Below are 18,261 nucleotides of genomic sequence, written 5' to 3'. Positions count from 1 at the left end.
TCCATCTTGATGAAGATGGGTATCAGTCTTTTGCAAAAAACCGTATGTCTGTGTTCTTCATGAAACACTTCCTGAGTGCTGGAGACAATATTCTTGTTACGCAAATCTAACAACAATGACTGATGATTAATAAGTAAAGCAGTACACCTGATGGAAGAATAATTGTGTAAAAGAGAGTTTCCTTTTTGAAGTCAACACAGAACAGTGCCCAAGAAAGTTGACAAGAAAAACAGGTATGACATTCTATTAAAATTGCTTGTTAAGGATTGAATGTGGAATGTAAGCAAAGTGTGCGCTACTGCAGGAACAGTCTAGTGTGGGGTTTACAAACTTAAATGTAATAACTGTAATAATTTTCTGCCAAGGGTCAGCATATGTCTGACTTTAATCACAAATATACATCTATTGGACAGCTGCCTCTGTGGATCAGTAGTAGAGTGTCGGCCTCCAGATCCCAAGACAGCGGGTTCAAACCCTGCAGAGGGAGCCGGAATTTTGAAGGGCAGAAAAAAAAGTCCATTCGACACTCCATATTGTATGATGTTGGCATGTAAAAGATCTCTGGTGTTTACCTTACAAAATTCATTAAATCTCAGCCACAAACGCCCAAGAGAGATTCGGTTTACTCTATATGCCATCTAGTAGGCCTAGAGTACAACGGAACGTCAAAACTGACGAGCAGAAAGCCAGACAGCATCAAATTAAAATGTCTGCACACAGTAGCTGAGGTGGTATTATTATTTATTTACATATTTTACGCCCACATTGGAGCACTGAAATCAATACATTTGAGTTAATTTCTTCTTCTTCTTCTCCCAGAACTTTTTCATCCTCTCCGACCTGGAAGCCCTTTGTGTGTCCGATATAGTATATTGTTTCCGTTCAACTGCTTTTAGTTTGAGACTTATGCTTTTGTTCTTCAAAATCCTCTTCTCTTTTCTGTCTTTGATTTGTTGCCGAGTTATACCCAATTCTTCCAAATCGTCCTGAACTTCTTTGAACCAATTATTATTGATTTTATTCTTCAAAAAGTAATCGAATAGTTGTTTCAATATGGAGTAATAGTAAAACAAAAACACATAGTTCAGAGAAATACAAATGGATTTAGATCAATTGAAAATTACTAAAGATCAAAAGATCATCCAGAATGAAGAAGTTTTGGGAAAGGAAAAAGTTGTTAAATAAATAAATAAATAAATAAATAAATAAATAAATAAATAAATAAATAAATAAATAAATAAATAAATAAATAAATAAATGAATAAATAAATAAATAAATAAATATTATCGTACCGGAGGTACACCCGCCCTGTTACATTCAAATTAAGTGCCTTGGATAAGGCCCTCTGTAAAGTAAACCATGAAACAACTGGTACAAGAAGTTTGGACATTTGTCAACAGATGTCTCTACTATAAACTTATGCTGTGCCTTCTGGTGTGAACATGAACTATTAAAATTCTGGATAAATTTTGTACATAAAGGTTTTCTAAACTGCAATGTGTCGTTTTTGTTTTTTGATGTTCTAAAGTTATCAACACTTCTATCTCTTCCCGCCAACTTAAGATGTTGGCCAATGAAAAATTTTGAATATTTATTTTTCTGCCTATCAGAACTTCCTGGTAGTTATTTGATTATCCAATGAGAATTGGGTATGTGTCAGGGCCTCAGCCCAGAGTTTTCTGGAACTTTCCCCTAGGGTATAAATGCTGGCACATTTTCAGACCAGGTTGTCTTTGTGATCGCTCCAGTCTAAGTGTGTATTCGTAACGGAGGCGGGGGGCCGCCTTATCCATCTTCGGGAAGTCCACCAGCTCAAGGTAATGGCAGCTTAAACTTTTATTGACTTTCAAAGCTAGCTTGAGGGGAAGGTTTCAAATCCTTAGTAATGTAACTTTATTTTTCTAAAATGTAGATTTCAAACTTTAAAATGTAAATTTCTATCAAGCCGAAATAACTTAACCAGAATCAAGGAATAGAGAGTGAGGTGACTATGATTTTGTAACTTGTAATTTTTGTAACTTTAATTTTCTCCATCTAGTTACCTCAGTAGTGTAGGCTTAGGCTCAGTAACGTCGGGCCATAAGGCCAAATAGGGTTTTATGCATTTAATATAAAGTTTAAGGAGTGCAAGTGTTCATCTCCTCACTATTTTGCTTTTTGAGCCAGTAACTTTAACCTTTTGTTTTTACCAAAGGCCTTGTATAGAATGGGTACTTGTTACCTCTGTTAAATTGAATTCTTCTCATGTTAAAGATATTAGGCTGTTGAGCATTTAAGACAGTGAATACTGTTGGATTTTGTTAAATGTAGGTTGTGCTTTTGATAGGCCTGGAAGACGTGAAATTTTGAAAAAGAGATTTGTAAGTGCAAATTTGTAGAGCAAAGAGGCTCTTACTAGTGGTGTAAAAGAAATTGGGAGGTTCGTCTCCTTGACTAATGTTTTAAAGGAGCAGTGCTCAGGTGAAAATTGTAATTGTGAGCTTCAAGCTCAGCCTGTAAATTTGTTATCTGATTATTCTAGAACTCTCTAAAAGTGTTTTTCAAGCTTGTGACCTAATGTTCTGTAACTAATATTGTTAAGTACTTGGCAAAGTATTAAGATTTGAAGAGAAAAGAAAAGGTAAAGGTTAGGAAAAGAAATAAAACTGCCAATTTTAAAGTTTTAAATCAATCTTTCGATTTTCGCATATCCGCCCATTCATGTCCACACCTTCTTTACCCTCTGTAAACCACGGTATCCCTGTAACAATTATTATTATTATTATTATTATTATTATTATTATTATTAGGCATCAATGAAGAGGCGTACTAGGGAAATGAGGAGTGAGGTAGTTTCCCGTTGCTTTCCTCATTACAACTATAACTATACAGTATTTCAGAAATACCAACCATCTTATTTTATGTAATTATCCCAGGTTCATCATCATCATCATCATCATCATCATCAAGTTTCCACTCCAGTTTCCCAGGTATGGTTTGCGAGCGCTCTCCATTTTAGTCTATTTATGTACCACTGCTCCTTCAAGATTTCATCCCATTTGATTCCTTTGGATGTGGTATCTTCCTTCACTTGGTCCAGCCATCTCCTCCTAGGTCTTCCAACAGGTCTCTTTCCAGTAATCTAAGTATGCAACCATTGTTTTGCAATTCTTCTTTCTGTCATACATTTGATGTGACCAAACCATCGCAAACGTGCACTAGTTATGGTCTCCTTCAGGGACTAATTTATTCCAGCTTGTTCTCTAATTTTCTCATTTCTAATTTTGTCTTTCCTAAGTCTTTTGAAGTATGCTTCTTAGAAACTTCATTTTTGAAGCCTGAAGCCTGCTGTCATCTTTTTTGGTAGTTGTGCATCTTTCCAATCCATAATTCAATATAGGGACAAAGTAGGCTATGTTTGAAACAGAGTTTGTTTTGATCTTAGCGGCACTTGTTTATTCCAGAGCAGATATCGAACTTGCTGATAGAATTGACTGGATTCTGAATACGGTTATTTAATTCAAGCTGTATTCTGTTATAATACATACAAATATAAATACAAATCCAGTAGGAATAGAAACCTTAGTTCCCATTGGCTCTCCATTCCCCTCCTGCTGCCCCCACCTCTCCCCAAACACATTCTCACAGATAGTCTCAGTTCATATGTTGTGCTAAGCGTGATACATGTTACTGAAGTCATAAGACCCACACGAAGTTCTGCAAACGGGCGGGGGTGAGTCTCGTATAACAGAGGTTGTTTCTCTTCTTTTCTATTCTTCAACTGTAGCTGATTTTCTCTCTCGAGCTCTCTCCCTTTATTTTTTCCCTTCCTCCCCCCACTATTCTGACCAAACCATTTTAAAACATACTGACAACCACATAAGCCTGTCTTCTGGGCCACTTTAGTCCACAGATCCAGTGTTATAGATGTCCCTCTCAGCCAGCGTAACCAGATTATTATACATTATATCCAACAAATAACAACTGTACAATAATGCATCAAGAATTAGATATGTTTAATTTCATGCTACACATTGACGTAGCGTGATTCAACTAGACGATTTTACCATATTTACACAAGAATATAGCAAAGCAAAGAATGGGAACACAATGATTTTACTCTGCATGTTTTTATAACTGTCATCAAGGACTCTAGATTTTAAAGTATTTCATTTCACTACATATTTTAAATGTTTTGTGTTTCAGTGTTCATTATTCAATAATTTACCAATTTATGGTTAACGTAATGGCTGAGGATGACCTCATAATGTAAGGTCAAAACTAGTCCCTATGATGTTTCCATGATAACACAGCTTACATCATTTTCACACATGTGTATTGAATAGGTGGACCCTTTCCTACCTTATTATATGCAAAAAGACCTCGACAATGTTGTGAGATGGACAGCAGACAATGGTATGAATGTAAATCAAATCAAAAATCAAAATCTCTTTATTTGCAAATGAGGTGTCTACCTCAGTGGCAAATGGTACACTAAAATACATTATTGTCAAGCACCAAATTTTAAATTAACAAGAGGAGAAGAAAATAATTCTAGAATAAAATAATATACAATTTACACTAACAATTTTTTCTATTAAACAAACAGATCATCTTCAATAAATTTATATTGTTTACAAAATTCTACTTATAATATCTCCTATACTTACAATCATAGTCAACTCATATACAGTATGTGGAATACTTCAAATAATAATATGCAACTGGTATAAAATTAAAATTTACATTGCATTTATTATTATTATTTTTTACCCATTTTGGAACCTAAGTAGCATAACAACCTGCTGCATCTTAACCAGAGCCCCTTTTGCCACCACTTTTCAGAGTTCCTGAAGGGCCTTCACACCTACCGTTGCGGACCCAGGGCCCTCGAAGTACCCACTGTACTTCACTCCTACAGGCAGTCCCCTACTTTGGCTGTCCAAACTCCATGGACCAGAGGATGGAATTAACTTTTTCACACACATTTTTTATTTACAATAGCCTGCACTGGTCGGATGCCCTCTAACATTTCATTTATTTTCCCTGTTGCTGTTTATTCTCTTCTTGAATATCTGTACAGATTTTGGAAAAGGATCAAACACTACCCCTGGTAAACTGTTCCACTCCTTCACGCCCTTCCCAATGAATGAAAATTTACCCCAATCACTTCTGCTAAAATTCCTTCTAATTTTATACTTATGGTCAGTTCTGCTGATATAATTATTTTCCAACTGAAGCCTCTCACGGATTTCTCCCCATGCTTCTTCTCCTGTATAGGCTCTATATAATCCTGTAAGTCTAGTTTTCTCCCTTCTCTTACTTAAAGTTTCCCACCCAAGCTCCTCTAACATTTCTGATATACTACTTTTTCTCCTGAAATCCCCTGTTACAAATCTGGCTGCCTTCCTCTGCACACTATCTATTTCTTTTATTAGGTATTCGTGGTGAGGATCCCAAAAAATGTTTGCATATTCCAACAATGGACGAACCATACTTAAGTAACTTTTTTTCTTTTAATTCTTTGTTGCATCCTTTAAGTAGCCTCATTATGACATGTAACGATCTGTATGCTTTCCCAACAATGTCATCAACATGACCCTTCCAGTGCAAATTGCTTTCAAATCTCACACCCAAGTATTTGCACTTGCCAGCTTTTGGGATAACTACCTCATCCAAAGTGTATTAAAATTCAGTTTTAAAGCTTCTGTTTGTAAATGTTGTAACAGTTGATTTGCCTCCATTAACCTTCATATTATTTTCTTCAACCCATTGTTGGATACTCTCAAGGTCCCTTTGTAATTCTGAACAATCCTCAATGTTATTTATTTCCCTATAAACAATTATGTCATCTGCATACAATCTTATTTTTGATGTTATATTATTCCCTAAATCATTTGTGTATATTAAGAAAAGTAACAGACCGATTATACTACCCTGTGCAATTCCCTTCCAAACTTTCTCTTCCTGTGATACATTATTTCCTACTTTGACTTTCTGAACCCTTGAATTTAGAAATGTTCTTATCCAACGTATAACCCTTATGTCCAATCCCATTCCCTCCAATTTCTTTAATAATATTCCATGTTCCACTCTATCAAAGGCTTTGGAAAGATCTATGGCTATCCAATCTAACTGGCCTCCTGAATCCAACTGATCTGATATGTCCTGCTGAAATCCCACCAGTTGTGCCTCACAAGAAAATTTCTTTTTAAATCCATACTGGCTCCTCATGAACCAATTTTTATCATCACATATCCCTCTGATGTACTTTGCTATTAAACTCTCCAGTATTTTACAAACTATACTGGTCAGGCTGATTGGTCTGTAGTTCTCTGGTTTCCTTTTATCACCCTTTCCTTTATAAATTGGTATTATTATAGATTCCTTCCATTATTTTGGTATTACACTAATATTTATGACGGAGTCAAAGAGAAATTTTAAATAAGGCACTATGTACCACCCCACTGTCTTTAATACCTCCCTAGTAATTTGATCACTTCCTGCTGCTTTTCCTTGCCGAAGCAGTTGAATTTCTCTGAAAATATCTTCATTCGTGAATGTGAAGCTTCTTGTTTCCCTATGTGTCTCTCCCTCTCTATCTTCTATTACGGTTTCCAACTCCTGACAATCTTCTACTGAACCTCTGAATTCCCTACTAAATAGATTTGCTTTCTCAGTGTCTGTTGAATAGTGTTCACCCCCTTCTCCCACCATTGTAGGAATTTGGATTCCTTTTCCTTTTTGATTCCTAATACATGAATACAGCTTTTTCCATTTCCCTTTGTGGTCATTACCCTCTTGAAGTATGCCATTCGTATAATTCTCTTTTGCTTCCTTTTTCACTCTATTCAGTTCCCTCATTAGGTGTTTTCTAGTTTCTCTCTTCTCCCTACCCTCTTTGATTTTCCTGTTTTACTATTCTCCATTTTCTTTTTCATTTTCTTATTTCCCTTATATAATAAACAGGGTCTGAGGTCATTTTATCCTTCTTAAGAGGTACAAATCTCTTCTCTCCTTCCCAAATGATTCCTTAAATTTAGCCCAAAGTGTATTCACATTACTCCCTTCACTTTTCCAACAACTGAATTGTGATTTAAGCTAAATCCCAAATTCATCAACTTTAGTTTTTCTGTATAATTTCTTTCTTGTGTGACCCTCTTATTAAGCATTTTTGGTACGAGTCCTACATCCATTATTACAGCCTTATGGCCACCTATTCCTTCAATTACCTCAGTTTTATCAACAATTTCCCATGGTTTAACCAAGAATACATCTAGCAAGTTATTGAGACGAGTCGGTTCTTGTACTACTTGTGCAAATCCTCCCTCCCAAATTAACTTATTTGCCAGTTTCTGTTCATGGGCTTCACTTGCACTCCATTCCATTCAACTTCAGGCAAGTTTAGATCTCCCCCAATTATTACCATATCATTATTATTTCTCAAATATTTCCATGTCTCTTTCCTCTCTTCCAGGCCTGTATGTTCCTCTAATTCCCACCGCCTTCATATTATCACAAACTAATTTTATCTCTAATATTTCATCCCTTTCATCGATAAACCATTCATGTGAACAATGAGATGAAAAGTCAGGTTGTACAATGGGATGAAAAGTCAGGTTAAGTTTTACCAAGAGGAGAATTCCTCTCAGTTTTAATAATTGTGTCGATGGGGTGAAGGTACCTCATGGGGATCATTGTAAGTACTTGGGTGTTAATATAAGGAATGATCTTCATTGGGGTAAACACATTAATGGGGTCATAAATAAAGGTTACAGATCTTCAGATGATCCGACCTGTCGGGGGAGAGATGGTGTGAAATTACATTAGTAGATGAATAAGCTTGAGTGGAGCTTTCAGAGGTAGGAAAGATCATAATATATGAAGATAAATTTGGAATTCAAAAGGAAAAATTGGAGCAAATATTCATTTATAGGAAGAGGAATTAGAGATTGGAATAATTTATCACAGGAAATGTATACTGTACTAAATTTCCAAATTCTTTGAAATTGTTTAAGAAAAGACTAGGTAAACAACTGATAGGGAATCTGCCACCTGGACAACAGCCCTAAATGCAGATGAATGATGACTGATTGGTTGATTGATTGTATGAAATTTTAAAATCCAGTATTTCACAACAGTGCAGCAGATTCTACCCTACCAACTCCTCATTGTGAAGAACATGAAATAATAACATTTATCAAAATGTGATCACAGCCTAATAGCAAAGGAGAACAGCCTTTCTAGTAATGCAGTGACACTGGTCTAAAACAGATTCACCTACATACTAATATAAGAAATGAAGGCACACTAACCTCGTAAGATCTGTCTAGATCTTGAATGACTTCTGCTACACCTGAAGGGGTGTCATCTACATGGTATAGTCTCTCCTTACGCTGGCGAACACCTGGTCAAATAATGAGCATGAAGGTTCATTAATATAAGTAACTTGAAAATCTTCATCAAATTATTTCATGCTACACATTGATGTAACGTCATTCAACTAGATGATTTTACCATATTTACACAAGAATATAGCAAAGCAAAGAATGGGAAGACAATGATTTTACTCTGCATGTTTTTATAATTGTCATTAAGGACTCGTCAGCAGGTGATTTAAACCTTTTTAAATCTCATCTTTATAGTGCACTATTTTACGTTAAATATTACTGTACAAAAACTGTCTAATAATCACAATAATATTTTTCCACCTAATCGATATTTTTTATTCTTTGCCTTTTGCAAATCTATAAGAAAATTAACAAATACAGTATATGTTTCAACTGCTTTGCAGTCATCATCAGCTGTACGAACAAAAGCTTAGGTGATAATACATTAAAAGTAAGCACATGTGTGTTCTTTAGTCAATCGTAAAAACTATCCCATGGGAAACTAAAAACTTATAGACTAATTGAGGGAGGAAGTTAATGTTGGGAAATGAGGGTCGTGTGTGGATTGTGCGGAGGGGAAGGTGGTTGCTTAATGATACTTAGCGTCAAACATATTAAAAATACTTATTGGTAGTTAAAAATGGCTTAAAATGTCTTGTCGAGTATGTGAATATGCTCTAAAATATTGGTCCACTTTTCATTGAATGTAGTTGGAGTGTGTTGGACGTTGTTTCCCTTTGTGTGTCCAGCCTCTTGTCACCAGGTATAAACATTCTTTTGAAGTTCCTTTAGTACTTGTTCTAAAGGTTCGTAAACTAGGTTGTTTATCTTGCTTTTCCTATTCGCCTTCGAAAGATACACTGTTGTGTTGGGAGTTTCAATGTGTTCAAATTCATCTAAATAGGTAGCTTGCATATGATCTGTAACTGGCAGAAAATACGCAAATGTCATTAACTGTATTTTTGTTTTGAATTTTACATGATGACTCGTGTCAAGAAGTTGGGGCGTGTTAGGAATATTCTTAACTTACCGATACTTGGTGTACGTCCTTACTACTCTCACTGTCCTGGGTGTTGGTCTGTGTCTTACCGTCCAGGCATTGATAGGTCTGTAAGTTCAGTAAACTTTGAGTAATCCTAAAATCATATCACTAAATGAGCAATCCAATAACTGCATGCGAAGGTTTACTCTAGCCCGCAGTACATTCTGTACTTAGTGGGTGGGTTGCATACACTTACACTCGTACGTAAAGATATCGACAAAGCTAAACCTTAACAAATACAGCGACTATAGGCAAAGCTGCAATTTCAACTAAACTTGGTACACATATGACTTAATACTGTCTGGTGAAAAATAATGAGAGTGGTAAGACACACCTAGCACCCCTAGAGGTGGTGTGGGGAGGGAGTGACATGTAAAAATAATTGAAAATGACCTACGTTAGGGTTGAATCCACAGTTTCTGGGGCTGCTGAGATGAATAGTGATGCTCCGTACAACGCGTAAGTCCAAGTTCAGCAACCATTCGCAAAGGGGAAGAAAAGAGTTGAAAAAGAAAATGTCTAAAATGACCAAGATTAGTGTTAAAACTCCAGTTTCCAGACTTACTAGGCTGATTGGTGACAGTCCCAATGACCGTTGGAATCAACAATATTGTTGCAGCAGTATTCAGGGCCCTATGAGTAGGACAAAATTGCTTCACAATGTCACTTAACACAGATGGGTAAGTGAGCTATCGCCACTGTTGTTCATAATGGTAATGCATGAAATTGTGAAAGAGACAAATTAAAATATGGGGACAGGAAGCTGAAGGTGATGTTTGTAGTGTGGGGAGCAAATGGAGAGGAAGTACAAGGTTAACTGCACATTTTGAGAGAGTATACTCAGGGACATAATTAGGGGGTGGCAGCCAGGGCATGTGCTCCAGGTGGAAGATAGGTTTGGGCGGGGGTTGGGGGTTGCGCTAAACTGGACAATTATGATTTTTACTATAAATATTTATATATATGATAATGACTAGTTACTTTAAATTAAATACATCACTAAGGGAAACTGTTCAAATCAAAACATTTATGCAAGAAGCTTACTGAAAACATTCAAAACATTTTAACACAATTCTGGATGTCATTTGACATATTCGAAGTTGCACCCCATATATTTACACAAGGATATTCGTTAAAAGTAAGTGGGGACATAAAAAAATCAATTTTATTATTATTTGTTAGGTCCATTGGCGAGTAAAATAATTGTGAGTGGATTGGTTTTATCATGCTTTAAACCTTCTTCTCTCCCGAAAAACCCTATATTGGCTCCACTTACGAGATATTAAACGATCACTTTCTTAATGATCTCGCCTGCCTATATTAGGAGGCCTAGCAACAACCATGAATATTTCTTAATTTACGTAAACTCGTTTCCTCATCCCGAGATGGTGCAGCTCTTTTCTAGACAGGCCCCCAGTGGAAGGGAGTTGCATGTACCATTTTTATAGCAAATCAACCTTCCTGCAATTCGTAAATCTCTGGCAATACAGTACCGGGAATCGAACTCAAGACTCCCGAAATGGCAGCTAGTTGTGCTAACCATTAGGCTGACGGACATTCTTAACTACAAAACATAGACATGTATACAAGATTGATGCATGTTTGCAATGCGCGGGTCGGACACAAAACTATTCACCTATTTGTGCGACGTCATCAGAGCTGCAGTAGGTCTATGTTACGGACGCAGACATTTCTTAACTACGAAACACAGATGTACCGCATGACTTTGATGCATGCTTTCATCGCGTGGGTCGTACGGACGAAACTATTCACAAATTTGTGTGATGTCATCAGAGCTGCATAAGGCTACCTGCTTCGAAGCGGAATTGTTGTTCTCCTCTGATGAAAAATGGTTAATGTGCCGGTCTTTGATCCAAGAGGTGCTAGACTGGGGATTTTAACTTCATCATTGGTTAATTCTGATGTCTTGAGGTCTGAGTATGTTTGCCATGTTCATCGTTAGAATTCAGCATAGGTGAGGGCCCATACTCATAGATATGCAAGTCACCTATATGGCGTCAACTCAAAAGACCTACACCAAGTTCATTTGGAGGCCATACATCATTATTATTATTATTATTATTATTATTGTGCCAGAGGTAAACCCGCCTCACGCATTTAAATTAAATGCCTTGGAGAATGCCATCTAAAATATAAAACTTGCTAAACTAGTGCAAGAAATTCGAACATTTCTCAACAGATATCACTACTATAAACTCATGTTTTGCCCTCTGGTGTGAAGATGAACTATTAAAATTCTAGAGTAATTTTGTATGCAAAGGTTTCCTAAACAGGATGTTGAACATTTGTTATTTGATTTTCAAAATTTTACAACACTTCTATCTCTTCCTGCCAACTTAAGATGTTGGCCAATGAAAATTTTGTACATTTATTTTTCTAACAATCAAAATTTTCTGGTATTTATTTGATTATCCAATGAGAATTGGGGATGTGTCAGACCATAGCCCACAGTTTTCAGGAACTTTCCCCTGTACTATAAAAGCTGGCACATTTTCGGACCAGGTTGTCTTAGTGATCGCTCCAGTCTAGTGTGTTTATAAAGGAGGCGGGGGTGCCTCGTCCATCTTCGAGAGGTCCACCAGCTCAAGGTAATAGCAGATCGTGATTTAAATCATATAGTCTTTCAAAACTAGCTCGAGGGGAAGGTTTCAAATCTTTAGTAATGTAACTTCATTTTCTAAAAATGTAAATTTTATATTTTAAAAGTAAGTTTCAAACTAGTCAAAAGAACTTACCCGAAATCAGGGAATAGAGAGTGAGGTACCCTCTTGTATTCCTTCTCAACTTGATTTTGAGATGACTAGGACTTTGTAACATTTTCTATCTTGTAATTTCTGCAAATTAAATATTTCTCTCCATCTAGTCACCTCCGTAGTATAGTAACGTCGGGCCACAAGCCCAAATAGAGTTTTATGCATCTAATGTGAATTTTAAGGAGTGCAAGTGTCCGCCCCCTCACCATTTTGATTTTTGGGCCAATAACTTGAACCTTTTGTTTTTACCAAAGACCTTGTAGAATGGGTACTCGCTACCCCTGTTAAACTGTTTCATTCTTTTCATGGTATGATGAAAAGCAATGGGAATGTGAAACAGAAATGATGACATTCCTCACTTTAGAAAAGACATATAATACCACCCCAGAACAATGGTAGGGAAAGTCACGAAACAGAAAAGATTTAGAAAAAGAATGATTGAATATGTAAAAACAATGTATAACAATATACCATTTTATCTTTTTGGACTGTTCAAAGAAAGTATTTATTTATTATTTGGAACTGTAAATGAGCATTGCAAGAATTATGTTCAAAGAAATCTTGGTATTTAAAATTTCATGTAGTTGTGGCCATGGTTTATTGTAACGAGCAATTGTAGACTTAAAGGTATTAACTTGTGAGGCAGAGGGTACTGCCACGTGTAGTTCATGATGATATCGCTGTTGCATCAGCAACCTTACAGAATTTACTGGACTAAACTTGAAGTGCTTCCTTATTGGAGGAAATTAGAACAATTATAATTGGTAGGAATAAAGAGGGTTTCTATTGGTGAATGTGGGTGTCACATGAGAGATTTCCGCGTGCTAATTGGTTATCTCCTGATTGCCCCATATCCGGTTTCTGGGCTCATCCATGTGAGCGTACCTTGCTTGTAGTCTTCAACATCTGACCGACCTAGCAAGTGGACGCACTCGGGGTCTGTCCCGTCTGTGGTTGCCGGCATCTCATGGTAACCACTATTTTCTTGTGTTTGATTTAATTTATTTGATTTAATTTATTTATTCTTGTGTTTTGGCCTTGTCTTATTTAATGTAACTTTTCATAGTAATGTAAAATTTTGTTTTGCGTGTGGGAGTTTACTCTAGACATCTGCATTCACCAAATTTGAACATCAGTATGACTTAGCTGTTCAGGCTAGTCCACAACGTGTTTTCTTCCGAGGCAATTCTCTTTCCAGGTTCAATATTTTTAAATGTTTTAAAACATTTGTTTAATTATTTTTGCATGTATCTTCGTTGATATGTTATTCTTTCACTAAAAGTTCACCTCAACGATTCTGTGTCATTTTCTTTGCCTATATTCAGTTCAGTTTCAATATCCGCAGTATTCAATCCCACTATGTTTACGAACGAAACAGCTGACCCGCACTCATGGAAGTTCGAGACCGTTGCCTAGGCAACATCAAGACAGATAATCGCTCTTCTTTTATTTCCTAAGCCTTGTAGATTGCACTGCATGTTCATAGATGCCTTTTAAACACTTCACTGCTGAAAAATACAAAACTATCGCACAGATTGCAGATGTGTGCAGATAGTGCAGCCGGGCGCTTTCGAAGCGTTAAGGACCGGAAGGCAAAGTGAAGAGTCGGGCGCTTTCGGGTGCCAAGGGCGGGAAAGAGTTAATTTTTTTGTAATTAAATGTAAATGTAACTTTCCTTCTTGAATCGCAATATTGTATGTCACATGAAAATTATGATTTCCCCTGAGGTTGCCTCCCTTCAATCCATGTCAACTTCTATGTTAAAGTTTAATCTCCTATTCTCCGGAGAACTTGATCATTTTATGGTTTTGTTTTATAAGTTTATTTAAATATCCTTTTGTTTTAAGAGTTCTTAATTTTCATCTACTATGTCATTTCTTTGTTTTGTTTTATTTGATTTTGTATCTTTTTCATTTTGTTAATAATTAATAGATTAGTCGAGGGTGATTATCGAGAACCTTTTCTTCCCCATAATGTCATACTTTCGTCCGGACCTCAGTAGGGCTTCCACACCACTTCCACATCCTGTCCGTAGTTGTCGCTTGAACTACCTGTAAGTTAAGTTTTACCTCGCGTATGGTGTGAATTTCATATATTTACAAGTTAACCGTATTATTCCCATTATTTCATGGTCCCTTTTTCCCGCCGCCACATTGATAGCAGAGCGTGTGTTATGGAAGAAGGGGAGGTTGACGATAATTGTACTCAGCTAACTTTCGTAAAATCATTTTTAAATTTTAGTGTGAAAATCTGCCTTGCTAGATTTATTGGTCTCAAGTTGTTTTGACCACGTGGTTATTGCTGTAAATGGTGAGAAGTGTAATTTAATTAATGTCATATTCTTTTAAAGGTGGTAGTTTCTGTATGTGCATTCCTAATTCCTGTTTATTTCGTGTCTTTTTCATGATGTCTGCTCGAGTTCAATATTCACATTCCGAGAGAGCTGCCTATTATCTCTGTAGAAGACATTTGAATGTGTTCGGAAGTTTGTCCGTCATGCAGAATCTGTGTTTTTCAGTTGGTAACCTGTAATTGCCTGAACTGTTGGAGGAAATGGTAAGTCACTGTTCGCAATTTCCTTTGTTTCCTCGTTTTTATCATCATTTCCATATAAAGTTTTGCTGGCGGTAAGCCTTCAGCTAACCACGTGTTTTTTTTTAAAGTTATATTATCACACTGCGCGTGCTGTGTTCAAATTCTTAAGTCTTCTCTAATAAGTTTCAATATGTGTTTGATCATTTAAAGTTTTTCGATCCATGTGTTTCTGTTGCAATATCTGTGTGATTACCTGTTGCTTTGGACTATGTCATGAAATTATGCTAAGTGCTGTGCTTCTCATGTGTCTTTGTTTATCTTTCGAACAGCTTATGTATGTATCTGTGGGGGACAGCTGATTACTTGACCTACTTCGAGTTCGCGCGCGCCGTTCCACCTTGAAAGTAACTTGTGTCGTAGTCTTCTGTTCTTTTTCCAGATGACGTAAATTGTACTGTTGATTGTCGTACTAATCATTGTGTTCGGGTTAATAATTTTTACCATAGAGTCTCACTGGATTTTTTTTTAAACATCTGTTTTCGTAAATTTTCAGCAACAAATGTTTAGGTTAATGTTCGTACTTTTTTATCGATCTTGTTTTTGAGTGTTTATTCTGTTTAATAAAGCTGGTGTTTTGGCCAATTATTTTGAAATTTCATTTCTTGTCGCCTGCTGCGTTTTACTTGGCATTATTCGTCATGCGTGATTATTTAAAATTACCTGTTCCGTCGTGGTTTGGCTCAGTGTATATCTAAATTTCTGGTCATGTGCTATGTGGTGTTTCTGTCTTCAAATGTACCTGGGTTCATTTCCTAGTAGGCGGGGTGGGGTATGAAAGTCAACCAAATGAAAGCTTAAAATTGGGTGGCATGCTTATTAAAACAGAGTAATAAGAGACAAATGAAGGTCACACAGGAAGCATTAACTCAGTATCACATCAATTTTCCAATATACACTTGGAGCAGATAATTAAATTATCAATGTGTCATGGAAAGGAACAAACACATGCAAAATCAAGTCATATACAGAAAGGTCAAGATAAACACAATGGCAGGTCAGTGCAGAAACAGAAGATAAGGACAAACTTGAAAACACAAAAGGACAAGGGCAATCTACTCATCTAAAAATAAATAGTCCCCCTCGTCATCAATCCTAATTTCTTCTGAGCCTCCGAGGACCTTGTTTCTGCTTTTCAATTTCATCAGGAGGGGGAGCTTGAACACACATTGAGAAGCCATCTTGACAGATCTTCAGACTTGAGTGGGAAGTATAGGATAAGAAGAGAGTTGGATAAATGCATGTGGTAATAAACTAGGAACACAGGACAAACACAAAAGGGTCAATATAAGTAACAGAAAGAAAGAAAAAAAAAAGTGACAAATAAGTCACCCCTCTTTCAATGCCAACCTGTCATTGTGTTCATCATATTGCGTGTTCCTATCTTTCTAGGGAGAGAGAACTGCAATTATTTCTGCTTCCCCCATTTGGAGGTTGCCAAAAAGATAAAGCTTACATGAAAATTTAATTAATAACTACAAGGGTCATTTACAACATGTCCATAAATGATAAGTATACTATATTAAAGCCTACTTAATACAGCAATTAAAAAATATGTATCAGTCAATAATTTTGAAATCCACGAGTGATTCCTCATAGAAATTGTAATTATTGTTAAATATGAAGTTAACAGGCATATTTTCATGGTTATGAATAACAGTCTGCATTGGTTTTGACTAAAGTAAATTACAGAATTAAAAAAAAAAAAGTGACATTTTATTCTCTTACGTTTGTTATCAAGAGTGAATCTGTCTTACTTTCTTGCCATTCATTATTGTTACCTCCAATCGCCAGAGAAGACCTGGACTTTGGTGTGCGGTAATGCCAGAGAAGGAAATTGTCACGAGAAGCAGCAAACACATGAGAGGAGTTCATGGTGATCCACAGAGGTTCAATCTCTGTATATTTTGTGTCGACAGGAGTCCCGATGGCATTGCATAACATGAGTACGTACTGGCCTTCCTCAGTTCTTGTGGCCAGCACACTGTGTTCTCCTGAGGAAGCCACACCCAGGAGAGAGCGGACATACTTGTTAAAGCACTGAAGCATAAGACAATGAAGTGCACTTGAAGAATTAAACAGGGTTTTCAGATCTTAAAACAGGCACAATATGAAGAACATCTTAAATAATTAATAAATTAAAAATGAAATTATGAACAATTATGAACAATTTTAATGCTAAAATATATTTGTAGGCAAAAGTAATGACGTGTGAAATAGAGAGATCGAAACAGAATTTACAAAATAAGTTAGCAGTAAAAGCCTTAGCATTATTGGAAACTATATACAGTGAAACCTCGAAATGCGAGTAACTTGGTCTACGAGTGTTTTGCAAGACGAGCAAACATTTTTAATAAATTGTAATTTGATAAGCGAGTGAGGTTCCGCAATACGAGCGTCACGTGTGCCTACGTTTTTCCCTCCCCTGTTCCTTTGTTGAATGGATGAACGAGGTCTTTGGTCCTGTAGTTAAAAAAATACTTTTCAGAAAATAATCTGCCGCTCAAAGTCTTGCTGGTTATGGGCAATGCTCCTGCTCATCCTCCAGGCCTTGAGGACGACTTAATGGAGGAATTGAAGTTCCAGGTTAAGTTCCTTCGTCCCAACACTACTCCAGCCAATGGATCAGCAAGTCATTTCGAACTACAAGAAGATATGCACCAAGCACTATTTCAGCGATGCTTCGAATTGACCAAAGGAACAAACCTTACCATCCGAGAGTTTGGGAGAAATCATTTCCCCATCATGAACTGCCTGAAGATCACCGATAAATCCTGGGATGGAGTCACCAAGAGAAATCTCACTTCCGCTTGGGGAAAACTGTGTGGCCTGACTTCGTTCTTGGACGTGATTTTGAGGGGATTGTTGGTGACAATAAGCCACAGATTCTCGATGAAATTGTGTCCTTAGGGAAGACTATGGGGCTGGAGGTGAATGACGTGGGTATTCAAGACCTGGTGGAAGAACACAGCCAGGAACTGACCACCAACGAACTGCTGGACCTGCATCACGAACAACAGGAAGAGGTTATGGAGGATATCTCGTCCGGCGAAGAGGAGGAGGGAAAGTCAGTGGAATCTCTCACTTCAACTGAGATTTGGGAGAAGTGCAAAATGTGGGAAACAGTGCTAAATTTTGTAGAAAACACCACCCGAATAAGGCTGTAGCAGTGTGAGCGATGAATCAGTTCAATGACAATGCAATGTCACATTTTCGTGAAATCCTCAAAAAGAGGCAAAAGCAACAGTCATTGGACAGGTTCCTCGTTAAAGTTGCACGAAAACAAAAACGATTCCAGTGATTCCGTTAGTAAAATTCGTGCTACACAGTAACACTTCTCATGTCATCTCTCGTCTCCCTCACACCAGCAATGATTATACTGTAAGGAAAAGTGCACTTTAATTTGCTTTACGTTATATTTTGTTTTAGAAATGGTATGTGAATAAATATATTTGTGTTGTGGACAAATCATACGCGTTTTAA

General features: G+C 36.8%; 1 protein-coding gene across 1 annotated transcript in view; it reads right to left on the bottom strand.

Annotated features, from left to right (window-relative positions):
- Positions 1-18,261, bottom strand: part of Oseg4 (intraflagellar transport protein Oseg4) — a 337,827-nt gene that overhangs the window by 189,269 nt on the left and 130,297 nt on the right. The window contains exons 9-10 of the mRNA XM_067152561.2: positions 16,560-16,818; positions 8,296-8,387 (exon numbers count right to left, since the gene is read on the bottom strand). Coding sequence (XP_067008662.1) covers positions 8,296-8,387; positions 16,560-16,818 — 351 coding nt within the window. The remainder of the gene's footprint in view (positions 1-8,295; positions 8,388-16,559; positions 16,819-18,261) is intronic.

The sequence above is a fragment of the Anabrus simplex genome, chromosome 8 (assembly GCF_040414725.1).
Source record: "Anabrus simplex isolate iqAnaSimp1 chromosome 8, ASM4041472v1, whole genome shotgun sequence".
NCBI lineage: Eukaryota > Metazoa > Arthropoda > Insecta > Orthoptera > Tettigoniidae > Anabrus > Anabrus simplex.
Note: the sequence above shows the minus strand (reverse complement) of the source record. Positions and strands in the feature narration are given on the sequence as shown.